This window comes from Oryzias latipes, chromosome 1, assembly GCF_053564925.1.
Source record: "Oryzias latipes strain Hd-rR chromosome 1, Olatipes_Hd-rR_3.1".
In the NCBI taxonomy this organism is placed as follows: domain Eukaryota; kingdom Metazoa; phylum Chordata; class Actinopteri; order Beloniformes; family Adrianichthyidae; genus Oryzias; species Oryzias latipes.
The window spans coordinates 24,276,343-24,291,416 of NC_136237.1; the positions used below are offsets into that span (position 1 = coordinate 24,276,343).

The 15,074-nt window shown below is 42.1% G+C and overlaps 2 protein-coding genes across 2 annotated transcripts; one reads left to right on the plus strand and one right to left on the minus strand.

Moving 5' to 3' along the window:
• The first annotated feature begins 856 nt into the window (after positions 1–856).
• On the plus strand, positions 857–2,776 carry LOC144994363 (forkhead box protein E1-like). Its single transcript, XM_078952093.1, has one exon. The coding sequence runs from the start codon at positions 1,202–1,204 to the stop codon at positions 2,285–2,287; it is 1,086 nt and encodes a 361-aa protein (XP_078808219.1). The 5' UTR covers positions 857–1,201; the 3' UTR covers positions 2,288–2,776.
• Positions 2,777–3,810: 1,034 nt separating this feature from the next.
• On the minus strand, positions 3,811–14,974 carry LOC101171639 (sperm-associated antigen 5). The gene is made up of 25 exons (XM_078952090.1): positions 14,845–14,974; positions 14,062–14,130; positions 13,841–13,960; positions 11,763–13,762; positions 11,495–11,687; positions 11,287–11,403; positions 11,102–11,194; positions 10,874–11,008; positions 10,668–10,787; positions 10,469–10,561; positions 9,473–9,607; positions 9,290–9,383; positions 9,042–9,189; positions 8,886–8,936; positions 8,593–8,767; positions 7,736–7,869; positions 7,218–7,386; positions 6,211–6,331; positions 5,632–5,860; positions 4,913–5,045; positions 4,726–4,806; positions 4,492–4,641; positions 4,267–4,341; positions 4,085–4,165; positions 3,811–3,972 (listed from the first exon to the last, which is right to left on the minus strand). Exons 2-25 carry the CDS (start codon positions 14,098–14,100, stop codon positions 3,901–3,903), a joined length of 4,758 nt encoding a protein of 1,585 aa, XP_078808216.1. The 5' UTR covers positions 14,101–14,130; positions 14,845–14,974; the 3' UTR covers positions 3,811–3,900.
• Positions 14,975–15,074: the final 100 nt, after the last annotated feature.

Below are 15,074 nucleotides of genomic sequence, written 5' to 3' on the forward strand. Positions count from 1 at the left end.
CTGCAGCCTGAACCCATTCTGCTGTTGAGTAGTGGGAGTGTGCTGCTGGCTTTTACTCTGTTTGGTTAAAAGCTTTGGGTGGGTGAACCCCGTCCTGCAACTTCAAAACCACCAGAAAAGCACACGGGATCGGCACCACCTCAAACCGCAGAGTCTGGGAGAGACCTGCGGTGGTTTAGGGATGGATCTGGCAGATTTTAGATAAAAAAGGATGATCTGTGACACTGAAATTGTCTTGCTGCAGCTTTTCTCAAATGGAGCCATTTCCAACTCACTGGTCAATATTGGATCATCCTTCTCTCCCCTCCAGTTTCAGGTTCAGATTGCGTCCTGGTCTGTATTTTGCATGCTGAAATCACAGGAGAGTCTTTGTCTGGACAACATTTACATCTCTTAACACAGCTGGCTTGTCCAACCACTGGCACAAAACAAACAAGGAAGCAAGATAGAAAAACAACCCGTAGGTTAAGTTACCACTAAAGAGGTGTTTTAGTGTTAAACGTCAAAACAACATAGACCATTTCAGACTTTTTAAAATAAACTGAGGTCAGCTTTAAGAAAAAATTTGAATAAAAAGAGGAAACAGTTCCAGCTCTTAACAGCTAAAATAAATGTTTGGAGAGCTGTAATCACAAATATTTTTATTTTAAATCAACTACAGACTAAAGATATTTTCAAGGGCTAAATGTTTTACAATACAAAAAAAAAGCTATTATATTTTCTTAATTTAATAAAACTTCCTTAAAGATAACTTTAACAAGCTTTATGATAGGTGAGGTATGCGGGGAGCGGAGGCGGAGCTCTCCGGCTGTCTGGGCAGGTAATACTCTCTTCAGGTAACTGGGTGACTCACTGGCTCTCACACCTTCAGCACTGCAAATGGTGCGTTCACAGCTCAACTCTTCAACCTAAGCTGACAGCAAACAATGGAACACAGCCGGAGAGGGATCACTACTTCATGAAACTTTAGTCTGAAAAGCTGAATTGCTTCTCCTGCATTTTCAAGAAGATTTTCTGGACTCAAAGACTGTGAGTTGTCAAAAACTCTTTAGCAAGAGATTGATGGGCAGATGTCTTTTATTTATTTTTGTTGTTTGGGACCTTGTTTAGTTCACTTTAGATAAAGGAGCGCTGAAGGAACTATTGGTGCCATAAATTTAAGTTTCTCTCTTCTGAGGACACTTTTGTTCATCTGTCCAAGATGCCAGTTGTCAAGGTTGAAAAGGACTCTCAATCAGATGCTGTTTTGCCGACCTCTGACCCTCCACCGCAGACAGAGGAGCAACCGAGAGGCCGAAGGAGGAAGAGACCCCTCCAACGAGGAAAACCCCCCTACAGCTACATCGCTCTCATTTCCATGGCTATAGCCAATTCCCCCGATCGCAAGCTGACACTAGGAGGCATCTATAAATTCATCACAGAGCGATTCCCCTTCTACAGAGACAATTCGAAGAAGTGGCAAAACTCCATCCGCCACAACCTGACGCTCAACGATTGCTTCATCAAGATCCCCCGTGAGCCAGGACGGCCTGGAAAGGGCAACTACTGGGCCCTGGACCCAAATGCAGAGGACATGTTTGAGAGCGGCAGCTTTCTGCGGCGCAGGAAGAGGTTTAAGCGCTGCGACCTCAGCACCTATGCCTCATACGTCCACGACACGCCGGTTTTCTCTCCCGTCCAGATCCCCAGGTCAGCTGCATACTCCAACCCGGTCTACCCAAACATGACTGTCAGCCCCACCTACGGGCAGCAGCTGCCCTCTGCCTATTACCCCTCTCCATCCCCGCCTGGGTTTGCTCACAGTCAGACCCGCATGTTCAGCATCAACAACATCATAGGACACCCTTCTGCAGCCAGCATGCTGGCCAACCAAGGGGTAGACGGCATGCAGCAGCCCAGTCGGACCTTCAGTCCAGAGGGACTCATGAACGGGTCAACGCCCTGTGGCTTAGGAGCTCCCAGCTATCAAGGTCAGTCATGTGGGGGGACGGTGGCTCCCCGCTCCACGGCACACCCAGGATTCAACTACTCTGCACCGAGCAGCCATTCGCATCACCACCAGAGCTCCTACGGACAGGGCTCGACACAGAGCTACCCACCAGCTGGCCGGATCCACGCCTCAGCTCACGGCCCCGCAGAGACGATGGACCACTATGGCAGGGTCTCCCCAGTGCAGCTAGGCTCCTTCTCTCACTACAACAGTCCAGGGCCGATCACCAATACTGGGGGATACCTAAGACACCCCACTTACACAGGGAACATTGACCGGTTTGTTTCTGCAATTTAAGCTACTAAGAATGCCAGTGTGAGCTTTAGACCATGGTGGACTTCAGAGGATGTGAATTGAGCCAGGCGTACCTGCATCCAAACACCACGGATTTCATAAAAGCCACAATGATGATGATAAACCAACTGTGACTTCCCTGCATGAACGCTAGAGCTCACCGTCAGGACTGATGGCAAATTACAGCTGAAAACATTGAAAATGTCTGGTTTGAAATGTCAAAGCGCGGGGATGCCATTTACATGTAAAGTAGATGTGTGGTTGCAGGTTTTACTGTTTTTGTTGTGACTTGAATGTGCAAGTTAAATATTGACGGTACTTCAGAGCTGATATGGCACACTGTGTGATGTTTATATAAATTATTGTGGTCCAAACTTAACCGTAAGCAGCTTGTGTGGAGATCACTGGTTTTATGTTTGCCATGAAAAAGAACAGCATTAAAAAGGCCACTCTGTAAATAAAATGTTCAGGAATAAAAAAAAATTACAGACATCACAGTGTCATTGCATTTTCAGTTGTTTCACATCAGACAATCTTTTGATTTCAAAATAAAAGCCTACTAGGAGTGGAGGGGGTTTTCTCTTACTTTTAAGCAGCGTTTCAGCCCGACTGCTTTGAAGTGCAGTCTGGAGCCCTGGTGTTTGCAGTGACTGTGACCGGCCTCATTTATCCCGTCAAAGCATCGATGCACTCCGATCCACTGATAAAGGAAAATGACATTTCATCCCCCTAGAAGTAAAGCGACCATCTGTCTGCAAATGTGATTTTTGACATTAAGAAAGCGTTTTTAAAGGTTTATCATCTTCATTGTTATAATTTGTTCAAGATTTATAATCTTGTATTTAACTTTACAAATATTTTTAGTTTGATGATTTTTTTTGGGCAACACTACTTTTAATTAGATCTACAAAATAAATCATATTTATCAGAAAAAAAAACTAAATAATGAAAACATTTAAGCTTAGAGGGTAGACAACAGTTTAACAAATTGTTAAATTATTACAGTTGAATATGAAGAACTGTTAAAATCCTTGTTCAAAACTTTAAATTAAAAGTTTAAAGCGACCATCTGTCTGCAAATGTGATGTTTGACATTAAGAAAGCAGGAGCTTTTTTTTAAAGGTTTATCATCTTCATTGTTATAATTTGTTCAAGATTTATAATCTTGTATTTAACTTTACAAATATTATTTTTTTCTAAAACATTAAAATTGTGTTTTTTTTAGCCAAAACTGGCCCATTTTCAAGTGTTGTATTGGTTCCATTTTGAACAGAAAACAATAGTATGGGATCCTTTTTGCTTTATAATTTTGAAAACCAAAACTGAGAATTCAAATGTTGATAAATGTTTGAACAGGCACTTTAATGCATCCGGGGATTCTGACCACCATTCAAGAAAACAGCACCATAAAAACCCGTCGCATCAGGAATGTGAAGAGGTTCATAAAGATTTGGAGCGACCCAATTGGGCCAGACCAATAAATGTAGCAACATCCTACAAAGTAGAATACAAAAAAAAAAAGGACATTTAAGGAAAACAAAATCATTTTATTCAATCTGCATAAAACATGAAAAGTACAATATAAATAAACCAACTAGATAAAAGTCATAAACAAATCATCCGATGTATTCAACCAGCTGTTGGAGCTGGTCGCATTTCTGCACAACGTCTGGCAAAGACAGGAGCGTCTGCAGGAATGAAATAAATAAATAAATAAAAACAAGATGACAGATACATCTGAGTTATTCAACTGACAAACGGTACACAAGGGGTTAAAAAGAAGACAACAGGATCTCTCACCTCTCTGACTTTATTAATCATGCTGTTCAATATCTGGAGCTCATTCTCAATTTTTTGCTGGTTAGTTTGATGGATGATTTGCTGTGAAGAGAATAAAAACATCCCAGATTAATTAAGGTGCTTTTTTAGATTCTGTCATAAAAATAATACAGGGAGAAAATAATCCAAAAAGTGGAACTTACATGTCTCTTTGCTCTTTCGAGGAGTTTCGCTCTAGCCTGATCGGCTTCCTGAAGTCTCACCTTCATTCTTTCCACCTGAACATCACATGACATGTGAAAGATAACTCAATTTAATGAGTTGTATATTGATTTATTGATCAAGAAGCTCGAAAACTGCTATGGAAAAGCACAAAACTGGTTCTGCGTCCTTTAAAAAAAAAGGAAAAAACAAAAGTAGTTCCGGACCTCTTTCAATAATTGGATCTTCTCTTCCATGTAATGTGCCGGGTAAGATGACTGGCCTCCTGCCCTCTTCAGCTCCTCTCGCAGGAACTGACCCTCAACTCTCGACTCCTGGAGAGAGCGCCGAAGCTCGGCGACGTCCCTTCGCAGCTCCTGGGAGAATTTCAAATCCAAAACAAACATTAGAAAAATCAAGACAGCAGATAAGAACGAGTTTTAAACGTTTTACTTCCTTACGTTATTGTCGTTCTTATGTTTGCTGAGAATTTCCTGGGTCTCTTGAACATCTGCCATCAGCTTATTTAAAGTTTTCTCATCCTATAAAATTAAAAGTGCACATTTTTTTTAAACTCGTCTCATCATTTCCATTCACCTTTTGCACAAATTTTTTTTTTTTAAATAAAAGGTAAAGTTAGAATTTCACCTGAGCTTTCTGCTGCAGAGCCTGGTTTCCTTTTTCAACCAAGTTATTCAGACGGCCGAGCTGAACTTTGAGCTCTAGGACTTCAGCTTCGTGCCTGTTGGTTATGGTCTGTTGCTCCACCTGCAGGCTGCAGCTGGAATTACACATTTTATGATGATGATTTTTAGGGCCAAAATTCAAGTTTTTTTTATTACTTTTATTTTCCCTAAATATTACTGATAAAAACAATTTCAATGTTTGGGGCTCTTTTTCAGATGAACAGGTAAACAAATGAGATGGTGTGAACCTAGGTTTGTACATTTTTAGTAAAACAAAAAAAAAAAAGGACCATTTTTAAAATGATGGTAATGAGAGCTGGCTTATAAAAAATGTGTTAAACATTTAACCTTCATCTTTTGTTAAATTTAAAATGTAGCTATTTTATCCTTGGCAGGCCGAGAAAATCTCAATTTTTTGTTAGAAATAATCTAAAAAATGATTTGTTCTATTATTGAAAGATCTTCTCCGTTGTATTGGTTTTGATAACCAAAAAAAAAAAGGATTTTAGTACATAAATCTGACAAATTCATATTTTTCAAAATTAGGTTGAATAGAAAATCAAATAATAGAGAGTTTGTAAATTGAAACCAAAGCGATTTGGTTCTTCAGTAATGTTAATGAATGGATAATGTGACAGATACCACGTCTCCATCTGTCTCCATCTGTGTTCGGTTACGTACATTATCCTCTGCAGCTCCTCCAGCTGAGCATCTTTTCGTTGCCGCACTGCCTTGAGCGCAGCGGTGAGCTCTGCGACGGTGCAGCCCAGGCCCGACAGCAGGTCAGCCACACTGCTCTGCTCCTCTTCCTCCTCCAGCTCCTCTGCCTTTATGCTCTGCTTAGGTGCTGCAACACGGGTGAAGGCGCTGGTCTCACTGAACAAAGCTTCACCGTTGGATTCAGGTTTGTCTGAGGAAAAAGCAATTCATTTTTTTTATACATCCGTCTCCTACATTTTTTTTTCTTTTAAAGATGGCTCTTTTACTAATAACTCATAATTTAGTTTAATAAAAGCTGTGATCATAACCAAAAAAAAGTAAACTAAATCAGCAGATCATTTTAAAAAGTTTTCGTTTATGTCAAATCCTAACTTCTACAGATCATCCCCAGTTTCCTTAAACAGCAGGTTGAGTGTCAGACTTGACAAAGTTGGAGAGCAATAAAGACTCTCAGTATAGACGGAACTGGGCATCACTGCATTAATGAGGCTGACAGCTGTTGGCCGCATGAATGTCACACACACAGGAACAATCAAGCACCTGATCCAGCAGGTTCCTCCGTTTTAGTGTCAGTCTGTCTCTCAGCTGTTCGAGCTCCCATGATGCAGTCAACTAAAGAGCTGGAGGAGGGGCCGGGCTCCATGGTCCATGGGTTCTGGTTCTGTTGAGGATACAGCCATGAAGAACTTGTTCTCACAGGTCACTGCATTCGTAGTGTCATTTAAGAATGACGCTCTGCACTTAGTACTTGAGTGGTCTTGATAAACGGACTTACATACCCGTCAACATGCTCGCATTGATAGTCAGTTCTTCCAAATTAAACCTAAATAAAATCAGGATAGTTGGATTTTTTTTTTTTTTCAAATCCACGCATTTCTTTACTCTTTGTCGTTTATCAGGTGTTCACAGAGACAGCAGGTAAAGTCAAACCTCCCTCCCCATCACGCATCCAGGAGAATTTAATCTCTCAAGCCTGTTCTGGGTTCGCTGTGGTACGTCCTCCCTCCACATCCAGGTGGCATTTTTCATACGATGTTCAAACAGCCTCCTAAATGAGGTCCAGGAGAAATCCCTGTCTAATAGGGCTGCATGATATGAGGAAAACTTGCGATATGCGATATTAGTGATCAATATTGCGATGACGATATAACTTGCGATACTTGAACAAATAGCAAAACAATTAAAACATTTCCATTTCACTGCAACAGTTTAATTTCAATAAGAGTCAAAATATATTAAATTATTCTCCAAATGACCCTCGTCTACATAGGAAGCCAACATCTAACATAAAAGCTCCATCCGATTGGTCAACAACATCAAGGGCTTCATCTGATTGGTCAAATGCATAAATGGATTTATTCGATTTGTTAAATAATTAAAGCTGCCATAAGATTATTTTAGCACATTTAAGGTTTACCAATTTATTGCGATTTTCCCCGACTTTTGCGATAAGGATATTTCACAACTTGATGTCGCGATAATAATAAATTTGCGGTTTATTGTGCGGCCTGCACATTTACCGTCTAAACTCATTTATGTAACCTTACCTGGTCATTGAGAGCAGCATGCAGCTCATCGGTCACACCTCTCAGCGTGTGGTGCAGCAACGTGATCTGGGTGACGGCCTGAGCCATTTTCTCTTCCAGTTCCTGCCGGTTTGAATTGGCTGCAGATTCTGTGACCACCATTTGCTCACGCAATTGTTGGTTTTCAGTCCTGCAACAAACAAACGCGCCATCATTGACCGAAAAAGCAATTTCAGACCAAAGAATGTTAGAAGTGCACGCAAAATAACTCCTGGATTCTGATTCTTTGTAATGTTTCTGCTAAAACCAATATATCTATGGACATAAAAAACATAAAGAAATGCAGTTGGTAAATTATCAAAAAGATAACAACATTTCAGAGACTCGCTTGCAAATTTCCATTAAGACTCAAATCTGTCGTAAAAACTGTCAAATGTTATTTTAAGTGCTAGCTAGTGGAATAAGGATGCCTAATGATGACAATTAGCAATGTATAAATGAAGTCAACATAAGTTAAGGGAATGTTAGCTTGAACTTACTGAAGTTTTCCAACTTCCCCCTTCAGGTCCTCACACTGGATGTTTCTTTCCCGCAGACTTTGCATGTTGGTCCTGAGCAGACGCTCGCTCTCAACCACCTGCTCCCGCGCCAGCTCGTTCTCCATTTGCAGAAACTGACATGTAGGATGGAGGACAGACCCATTTTCAACACAAAAAAACACCATTCAATCAGGAAAAACACATTCAGACTGGATTAAAGACCAACTCCAATGAAAATTGTGTTTTTAACATGTTCTTGGAGGACATAAATATAAAAAAAAGAAAGATTAAAACTGCATTTCTGGGTACTTTTTTCATTCAAACTGTCAATCAGGAGCAGACGCAAAAATTCCGTTTGCAAAGGAGCGTATTTGTGACAGAAAACACGCTGGGCGGGCTACAAGCTCCCTCTCAGCAAAGAGGAGGGGAGAGGAAGAGGAAGAGGGGTTGCTCTGCACTTACAGTCCAGCCAACAACAGAGGGGAATTTCTAATGAACTCCTGCCATTCTGCAGGAACTATGTCCTAAAAAAAACACAGGTTTTGTTTTTTATTTTTGGCTAAAAATGGCATCATCCTAATTAAAAGAACACTGGAAACGCGTTTAAAATGATTCGAAAGATGATCGAAGGGGCACTTAGATTTTGTTCAGATCTGCAGGAAAAAAAAAAAACACAAGCAGATGGAAATCGTTAAACAGAAAGAATCTGTTTTCATTGTTAATCTGCAATGAGAAGCAGAGAATTCCTGGAACTAATATGAGCAAAAGCCATTTATGAAATAGGGTCAGGCAATTTAGAGTAATGCAAAAAAATAGATGAATTAATTCAAGAGAGGTCAGAACACGGATGAGCTAACCTCATTCATCTCCCTCACGCTGCTGAGTTGTGCACAAGCATCCTGCAGCTGCTGGATCTGACAACTCTGAGACTGCGAGAGGCTCTGCAGCTGACCGAGCTGCTCCTCGCTGTGAGCCAGAGCCTGACTCAGCTGGCGGACGCGCCGCTCTGAATCGCCCAGAGATGCCTCCAACCTGGTGGTAAGCAAACACAAAGGACAAGCGGCACTGAAGGGGGGCGTTTCTCTAAATCTAAAACTAAAGAGAAAGGAGAAAGCTGGAAATAAATGAACCGAACATGATTCCCACTCACTGATAGGCTCTCTCATTCGCTTGCTGGATGTCTTTCCATGACAGCTGCAACCTAAAACAAAAAAAGAACAAATCGTGTGTTTTCAATGAACAAAAACGAAGCACATTTCCTTTAAACTCTCAAATATGCCGGTTCTTTACCGAGATGCAAACATACTTAGCGGTCTCAGCAGCCAGAGACTGCTCCAAGAAAGCATAGGAGGCCAGTGTGGAGGAAATGGTGGCAGACAACTCTGTCACCTTCCTGTCAAGTTGAGTCTTTTCCTCCTCCTCCTCTGTTAGCTTCTGTCTTAAAACCTCCATTTCTGAAACATTTTCGTTTGTAAATCATTAATAATTCAGCAGATCACAAGGGGAATGGATAATCAAGCTAAAAAAAAAAAAAAACCTGATTTCAGACTCTACCTGATGTGAGGATGGTCTCCTGAAGGCTCAAATCCCCAATCTGTTGTCCAGCAGCCTGGAGATTCACACGCGCTTCCTCCAGTTCCTCTGCCATCTGTAAAAGTGTTTTAGAGAAAAACATTTTAGGGCAAAGAAAAAACATGTTTTTTAAAAAAAATTCAAACTAAAACAAAAGCATTAGACCTGCTCTTTTTCCTTTTTGGCTGCATCTCTTGCAGAAACGAGCTCGTCCCGCTCCGTCAGGGCATCGGCTGCTGCCTCCTTCAGCCTCAGAAGCATGGGGGTAGTTCTCTGCAGAAGGTTTTGGACTGTGCAAAGCTAGGAAAACCAAAAAACATCAAGGTAATGATTCAACATACAGGCAAAAAGACGAAATATAAAAAATCCTGATCAAAATCTTAAGACCAATGGCAAGAATTTGTATTTTGCAGGGCTAGATTTGAACAAGGTTTTAAGTAGAGCTTAATGTAAAAAGAAGAAACGGACATTTTTTTCTAATCATAGAAGAGAACTTTCTTCCAGGTTTGGTGTTCCCTTGACGTGACCTTTGATGGAGCCCTTCGATTGTTGCTTGGCTACAGTCAGCAGCACCAGTGACGGTCTTAATTTGGGTCGAGGACCATCCCGTTTCTTGATGAACATCTGTCTGGATCCTCGGCTTAGTGCCAGTGAAATATTTTGGGGGTCTGCCACTTTATTGTTCTGTAACCCTCCAGATCCTTCAAAAAAATATTCAAAACTACTATTTTTCTGCATCCACCCTCAGCAGCGATGACACGTTGTGAGAGGCCTTGCTTGTGCAGCGCAACAACCCTGCATGTTAAAAAACAATGACTTTTTTTTGCCTTTGCCATCAAGAGACCTTGACGGGGCGATTATTTACTACACTAAGGAAATACCTTTGAATGAAAGTGTTTCTGTTTTTGTCTTTAAAAGGCTGCGGCGCTAAACGTCTGATCAGCTGATGAACTGTGCATTTCTTTTAAAAATGTTAGTTTTAATTATTGTCATTTTGCATTTTGAAGCTCCAGCAAGAACCCTGATAAGTTTCAGCTCTGGAATGAAAGTTCCTACATTTTCTTAACTTGTCTTAAGACTTTGATAAGCAGTGTACATTTAGCCATTAGAAATACAACACCTGTGCATTTAGTTTATAATTTAAAATAAAAATAACCAAACCTCATTCATCAGATTGGAGTGCTCATCCATAGTTTGGGACAGAAGCTCGTTGGCTGACTTTAGAGTTTCACTACAAGTCTTGTTTAATGCAACCTGTGGATTTAAAGCATGAAAGACAAACATTCAGATTATTAAGATAATTAACGCTCAGAGAAACTAGATGCACCGCGTGTAGGTGTAGGTGTGTGTGTGTGTGTACCTGCTCAGGATAGGTGTGTCTTAGAGCAGCCACAAGCTGTTGCTGAGACCCCACGCTCTCCTCCAGAGCAGAGATCTCTGCAGAACAATGTCTCCTAAGCTGCTCCATCGCGCTGAAGGCCTACAACAAACAGAAGTTCATGTTAATGCAGAACGGGGGCGCAGGAGCACGCAGTGTTACTCCAAATCCAGACAGTCAGCGCTTACAGCTTCCTTAGCTGTGAAAGCGTCTTCCATCCGAGTCCTCATGTCGTTTCTTTGGGCGATAACTTCCTTCGCCTTCTCCATCGTTCTCCTCTGAGACTCCTTGGCTTTGTCAAAAAGAGCCTTCATCTGCCCGTACTGAAAAAATAAAAAATAGAAACACAGGAGGAAACTATTTAGACCTGGATGGATTAAGAAGAGGAATATTAAAATAAAAGACAAGTTTGTTACGTGTGACAGGAGGCTCTGGTGGTCCGCTCTAATATCCACTGTGATCTCTTTCACGTTAGAGAGGGCGGCGTCCGTGTCTCCAGCCAAACTAGCCTGTTAGAATTTAGGCACAAGTTTATTTTGAGGCTAAATATGATCACTAAGGTATATATATTTATTGAACCTATAGTGCATTTAAGCCTCACCATGGTCGCCCTCACATCATCCAAAGAACACAGGAGACTCTGCAGGGATTCCCCATCAAGCTCCAGCTTCTCAATCCTGCTCAAAGCTTCCAGATACAAGTCTCTGTACATCGATGTCTACATCATCAAAGAGCAGAATTGACACACCGATGACTAATATTGTAAAAATTCAATCACGGCATCATCTACAAGGAGCTCGTCTTCTTACCTGGTTGAGTTCGGTGTGGTCCGTCTGCACCAGCTTCTCTCGGAGGTCTGAAGGAGCAGCGCCTGCGCAGACCCCCCCATGAGCCCGGGCTGCGGCCAGCTGCTGGACCAGAGCCTCGATCATGATGGTGCTGGACGTCAGCCTCTGCTCCAGCTCCCGTCTGGGCAAACTCTCCAAGCTGCCTGGAGGTAAACTGGAACATCACCAGAAGTTACTTTGAAGCCAAAATCCCAGGGAGGTTTAGAGTTCAGAGACAGAAAAGACTCACTTCCACAGGAGGGGGTCAGTCAGGGTGCAGGAATCCGCTACAGAGAACTCTCTTCTCCTCTCAAACAGGCCAGACGTGTTAAGACTGCAGTCCACCAGTTTGACCGGACTGGTGCCCACACAAACACTCAGGGACTCTGCAGGCGCAGCGACAAAAGGAGGCGGGGCAGAGGTGGAGACAGCGGGGCCAATCTTTCCACACGCCAGGATGAGGAATTCTGCCATCTGCCGAAGCTGCTGCTGAAGCTGCCCCTCAGGAATCAGTGGAATCTCCTCACCGTGCTGCTTGACTTCAGGCTGAGGCTCGACACAGGACTGCTTACCCGAATCGCCCTCTTGCACTGTGGCCGACCTTGGCGAGAATTTGTGACACACCACCGTGGAGTTGAACAGAGGGCTGGGCATGGGGCTCTCCAAGTGCTCCGTACATAACCCAGACGCGGCAAATAAGCTCTTGTCACCCTCAAGAACAGAATCGTCCGCCAAGTTTTTGTCTTTGGCGATCTGCTCACTCGCCTTCAGTAAAGAAATAGATGCTCTCTTGACAATGGGACTCAGGATTCCCAACTTCCAAGCTGAAGCAAGAGAGTGACATTCTGACAGGACCTTCAAAACCGCAGGAGTGTTCTCCACAGGTTTTTCCGCAGAGTTGCAAAGAAGAGGACCATTAACAGATGATGAGCCAAGTGCGCGTTCTTTTATCTCACTGAATTCAGAGGATCTGTGTGATGCATTAACCTGCTGTGCTGCTATGTCATCCACAGAAACCTCTGCAGGCCCAGCGAGCACTGAAGGATGCGTTAGTGTCACATCTTCTACCTCACAATCCGTGGCTTCGCCGAGTAAAGCCCTCTGACTCGGTTTGTTCGTGGATTCATTAAAAACTGGTGAATCTCCATCACCCACACCTTCTACAACCTCCTCTTTCATTTGAGCCTGTCCAGGTAAACCAGACGAGTCGTCAACTGCTTTTCCAGTGCCGCCTCCTGCTGTGAAGACAGCACAGAAGGCGGCTTTAACTGGATCTCCTTGGACCGTCCGATCCAGATGTTCATCTCCAAAGGTTCCAGAACTGCAGAGTATTTCCTGGTTGGGGAAGAGCTGTTCATGGTGAGGTGAGGAATCATTTGGAACAGAGCAGTCTAGGTGATCACTTTGCAGATCATGTTCTGCGGCCAAAACGCTTGGAGCTAGATCATCGTTAGAGGGTTTTTTACTGGAAACTGCTGGTAAATGGAGAAAACTCTTCTCATCTACTGAGATTTGAATCTCATCTTCATGACAGGTAAGCCTGTTAGAAGGCAACTCAGTAGCTTTGCTTCCAGGCTGTTCAAAAACAGTTATGGTTTCAGAAAAGGTGGCGATCAGAGGACATTTGTCATTTATACAGTATGGGTGATCAGCATGTTCTTCTTGGCATAAATGGCTAAAATCAGAGAAGTTAGCGATTTCTGTACTATTGTCTTCTAATGAATCCAGCTCTGTGGGCAATGGAATGGTCTCGTCTTGTAACTTGGTGGCATCGGAAACTTCCACCTCCCCTCCGTGGCAGTCAAAGGATTTCAAAGTGATATGGTGGTCTTCACTTCCTGTGTAAGGTAGTCCGTCACTGGTGGCATCAAGAGACGCTTGAGCGGAGGTTTCCCCGAGTCTTGGCGAGCCGATGTCCACAGCGCAGGCTTGGTGGATGTTGGGGTTGTAGTAGGGGTGTTCTGCATGATCACAGCAGTACTGCTCCATCACGCTGGGACAGGGGATCGTATCTTCGGTTCGACTGCAGCAAGTGTCAACATCTGTAGGCAAAATAATACTCGCCTGGTGGCAAACTGTAGACTCGGGAATCTCAACCTCACCACCGTCACACATAAAGGATTTGAACGTGACCTCTTCAGGTCCACAGTCGGACGTAGACCAGTCCACATGGGGAGGACTGCTCTGTGTCATTTTGGTGAACACAGGGGAATTCAACTGGAATTCTGGGCCGAACGGCGAAAAGCTCGCCTGTTGGTGACAAAGATGGTTTGTATGAGATAGATATATTAAAATGAATATTTTTAAATGGAAAAAAAATAAACTTACCATTGACATTTTCGCAGCTTCAGAGGACAGCTTCTTGAGTTCAGATGACGGAGTTGAAAAATGTAGGATTTCATTGTCCAGACTTCGAAGGGGTGTACGCTCTCCATGTTTACTGGAAGGCTGGTGTGAACAAAAGTTGGTGAAATTATTGTTACTCTGCTTTTTATTTTTTGGTCAAAAACTTTCCTTTCTTTCTTGATCAGGAAGCTGAAAAGTCTTACCAGGTCTTCCCTACTGGAACTCGACTTCCTGGAGGACATGACTCCGAAGATGAGGACAAACCTTTAAAACTGCATTCAAAAACAAACTTTTATCAAGCCTGTTCAGTTTTTTTATGTCATTTTAAAATGTTTCCAGGTCCCGCCTTGTTTCTCCACTTTTTAGAATTCAACAACAACTTGACATGTAAATAAATCAATTTTTCTTGATTTTAAGGCAAACATTGTAGTTGACTTTGTAATCAAAATCTTCACTTATTGTAAAGCAAACTAGTCAACAGTTGTGGGAGGGGGGGGGGGGGGCATTCATAAACATAGCAGATCTGCAATAAGAACACTTTAAATACATCACCCCTTCAGATAAAAGGTACATAGTTTATCTGCATTTCTTTTTGTTTTTATTAAAGTGGAGGTAGAGAAATAAAAAAATTAATCAAAATGCTAAAGCATCTCAAATAGATGCTAATGTGATTTTAGCTAATATCACAGCCTTACAAGTAATTTCTAATTTATACTGTTGTGGACTTCAGTCAAACATTTCGGATACTATAATTTTGCAAGGGTGAACTAAATTCCGGAATACAAATAACATCTGGATATAAAATGTATACTTGAGTAACTTTGCATTTCAATTAATTTTCCAACTCGAATTAGGCAAAACGGTTTGTCGTTATTAGGTAAAATAAACATTAATCAACAACAAATCAACAAACAAATTTTCATTTTAATGGGCTCTCTAAACGGTACTAAGTAAATACTTAATATGTTGTTAAATTAAAAATGTACCTTTGAAATATCACCAATCAAGAACTTCAATGTAGAAAAGGCACAAATGACAGTTGTTAACGAGTGTCGTTTTAGCTGCCTTCAACCGCGTCTGGTTCAAAAACACAAACATCTGAGCTCCTATTGGTTCGTTTTCTTCTTCGTTACTTCAGCCACGCCGTGTTCTCTGTGCAGTATCGTTGCTGCTGCCATCTACCGCACATTATGAGTTACTACAAATGATTTAGATT

Coding starts and splice junctions, on each gene's coding strand:
- LOC144994363 (XM_078952093.1), top strand. CDS start 1,202: ATGCCAGTTGTCAAGGTTGAAAAGGACTCTCAATCAGATGCTGTTTTG.
- LOC101171639 (XM_078952090.1), bottom strand. CDS start 14,100: ATGTCCTCCAGGAAGTCGAGTTCCAGTAGGGAAGACCTG. Junction 4,807..4,912: donor CTCTGCAGCAGAAAGCTCAG/GTGAAATTCTAA, acceptor TTAATTTTATAG/GATGAGAAAACTTTAAATAA. Junction 4,166..4,266: donor TCGAAAGAGCAAAGAGACAT/GTAAGTTCCACT, acceptor TTCTCTTCACAG/CAAATCATCCATCAAACTAA.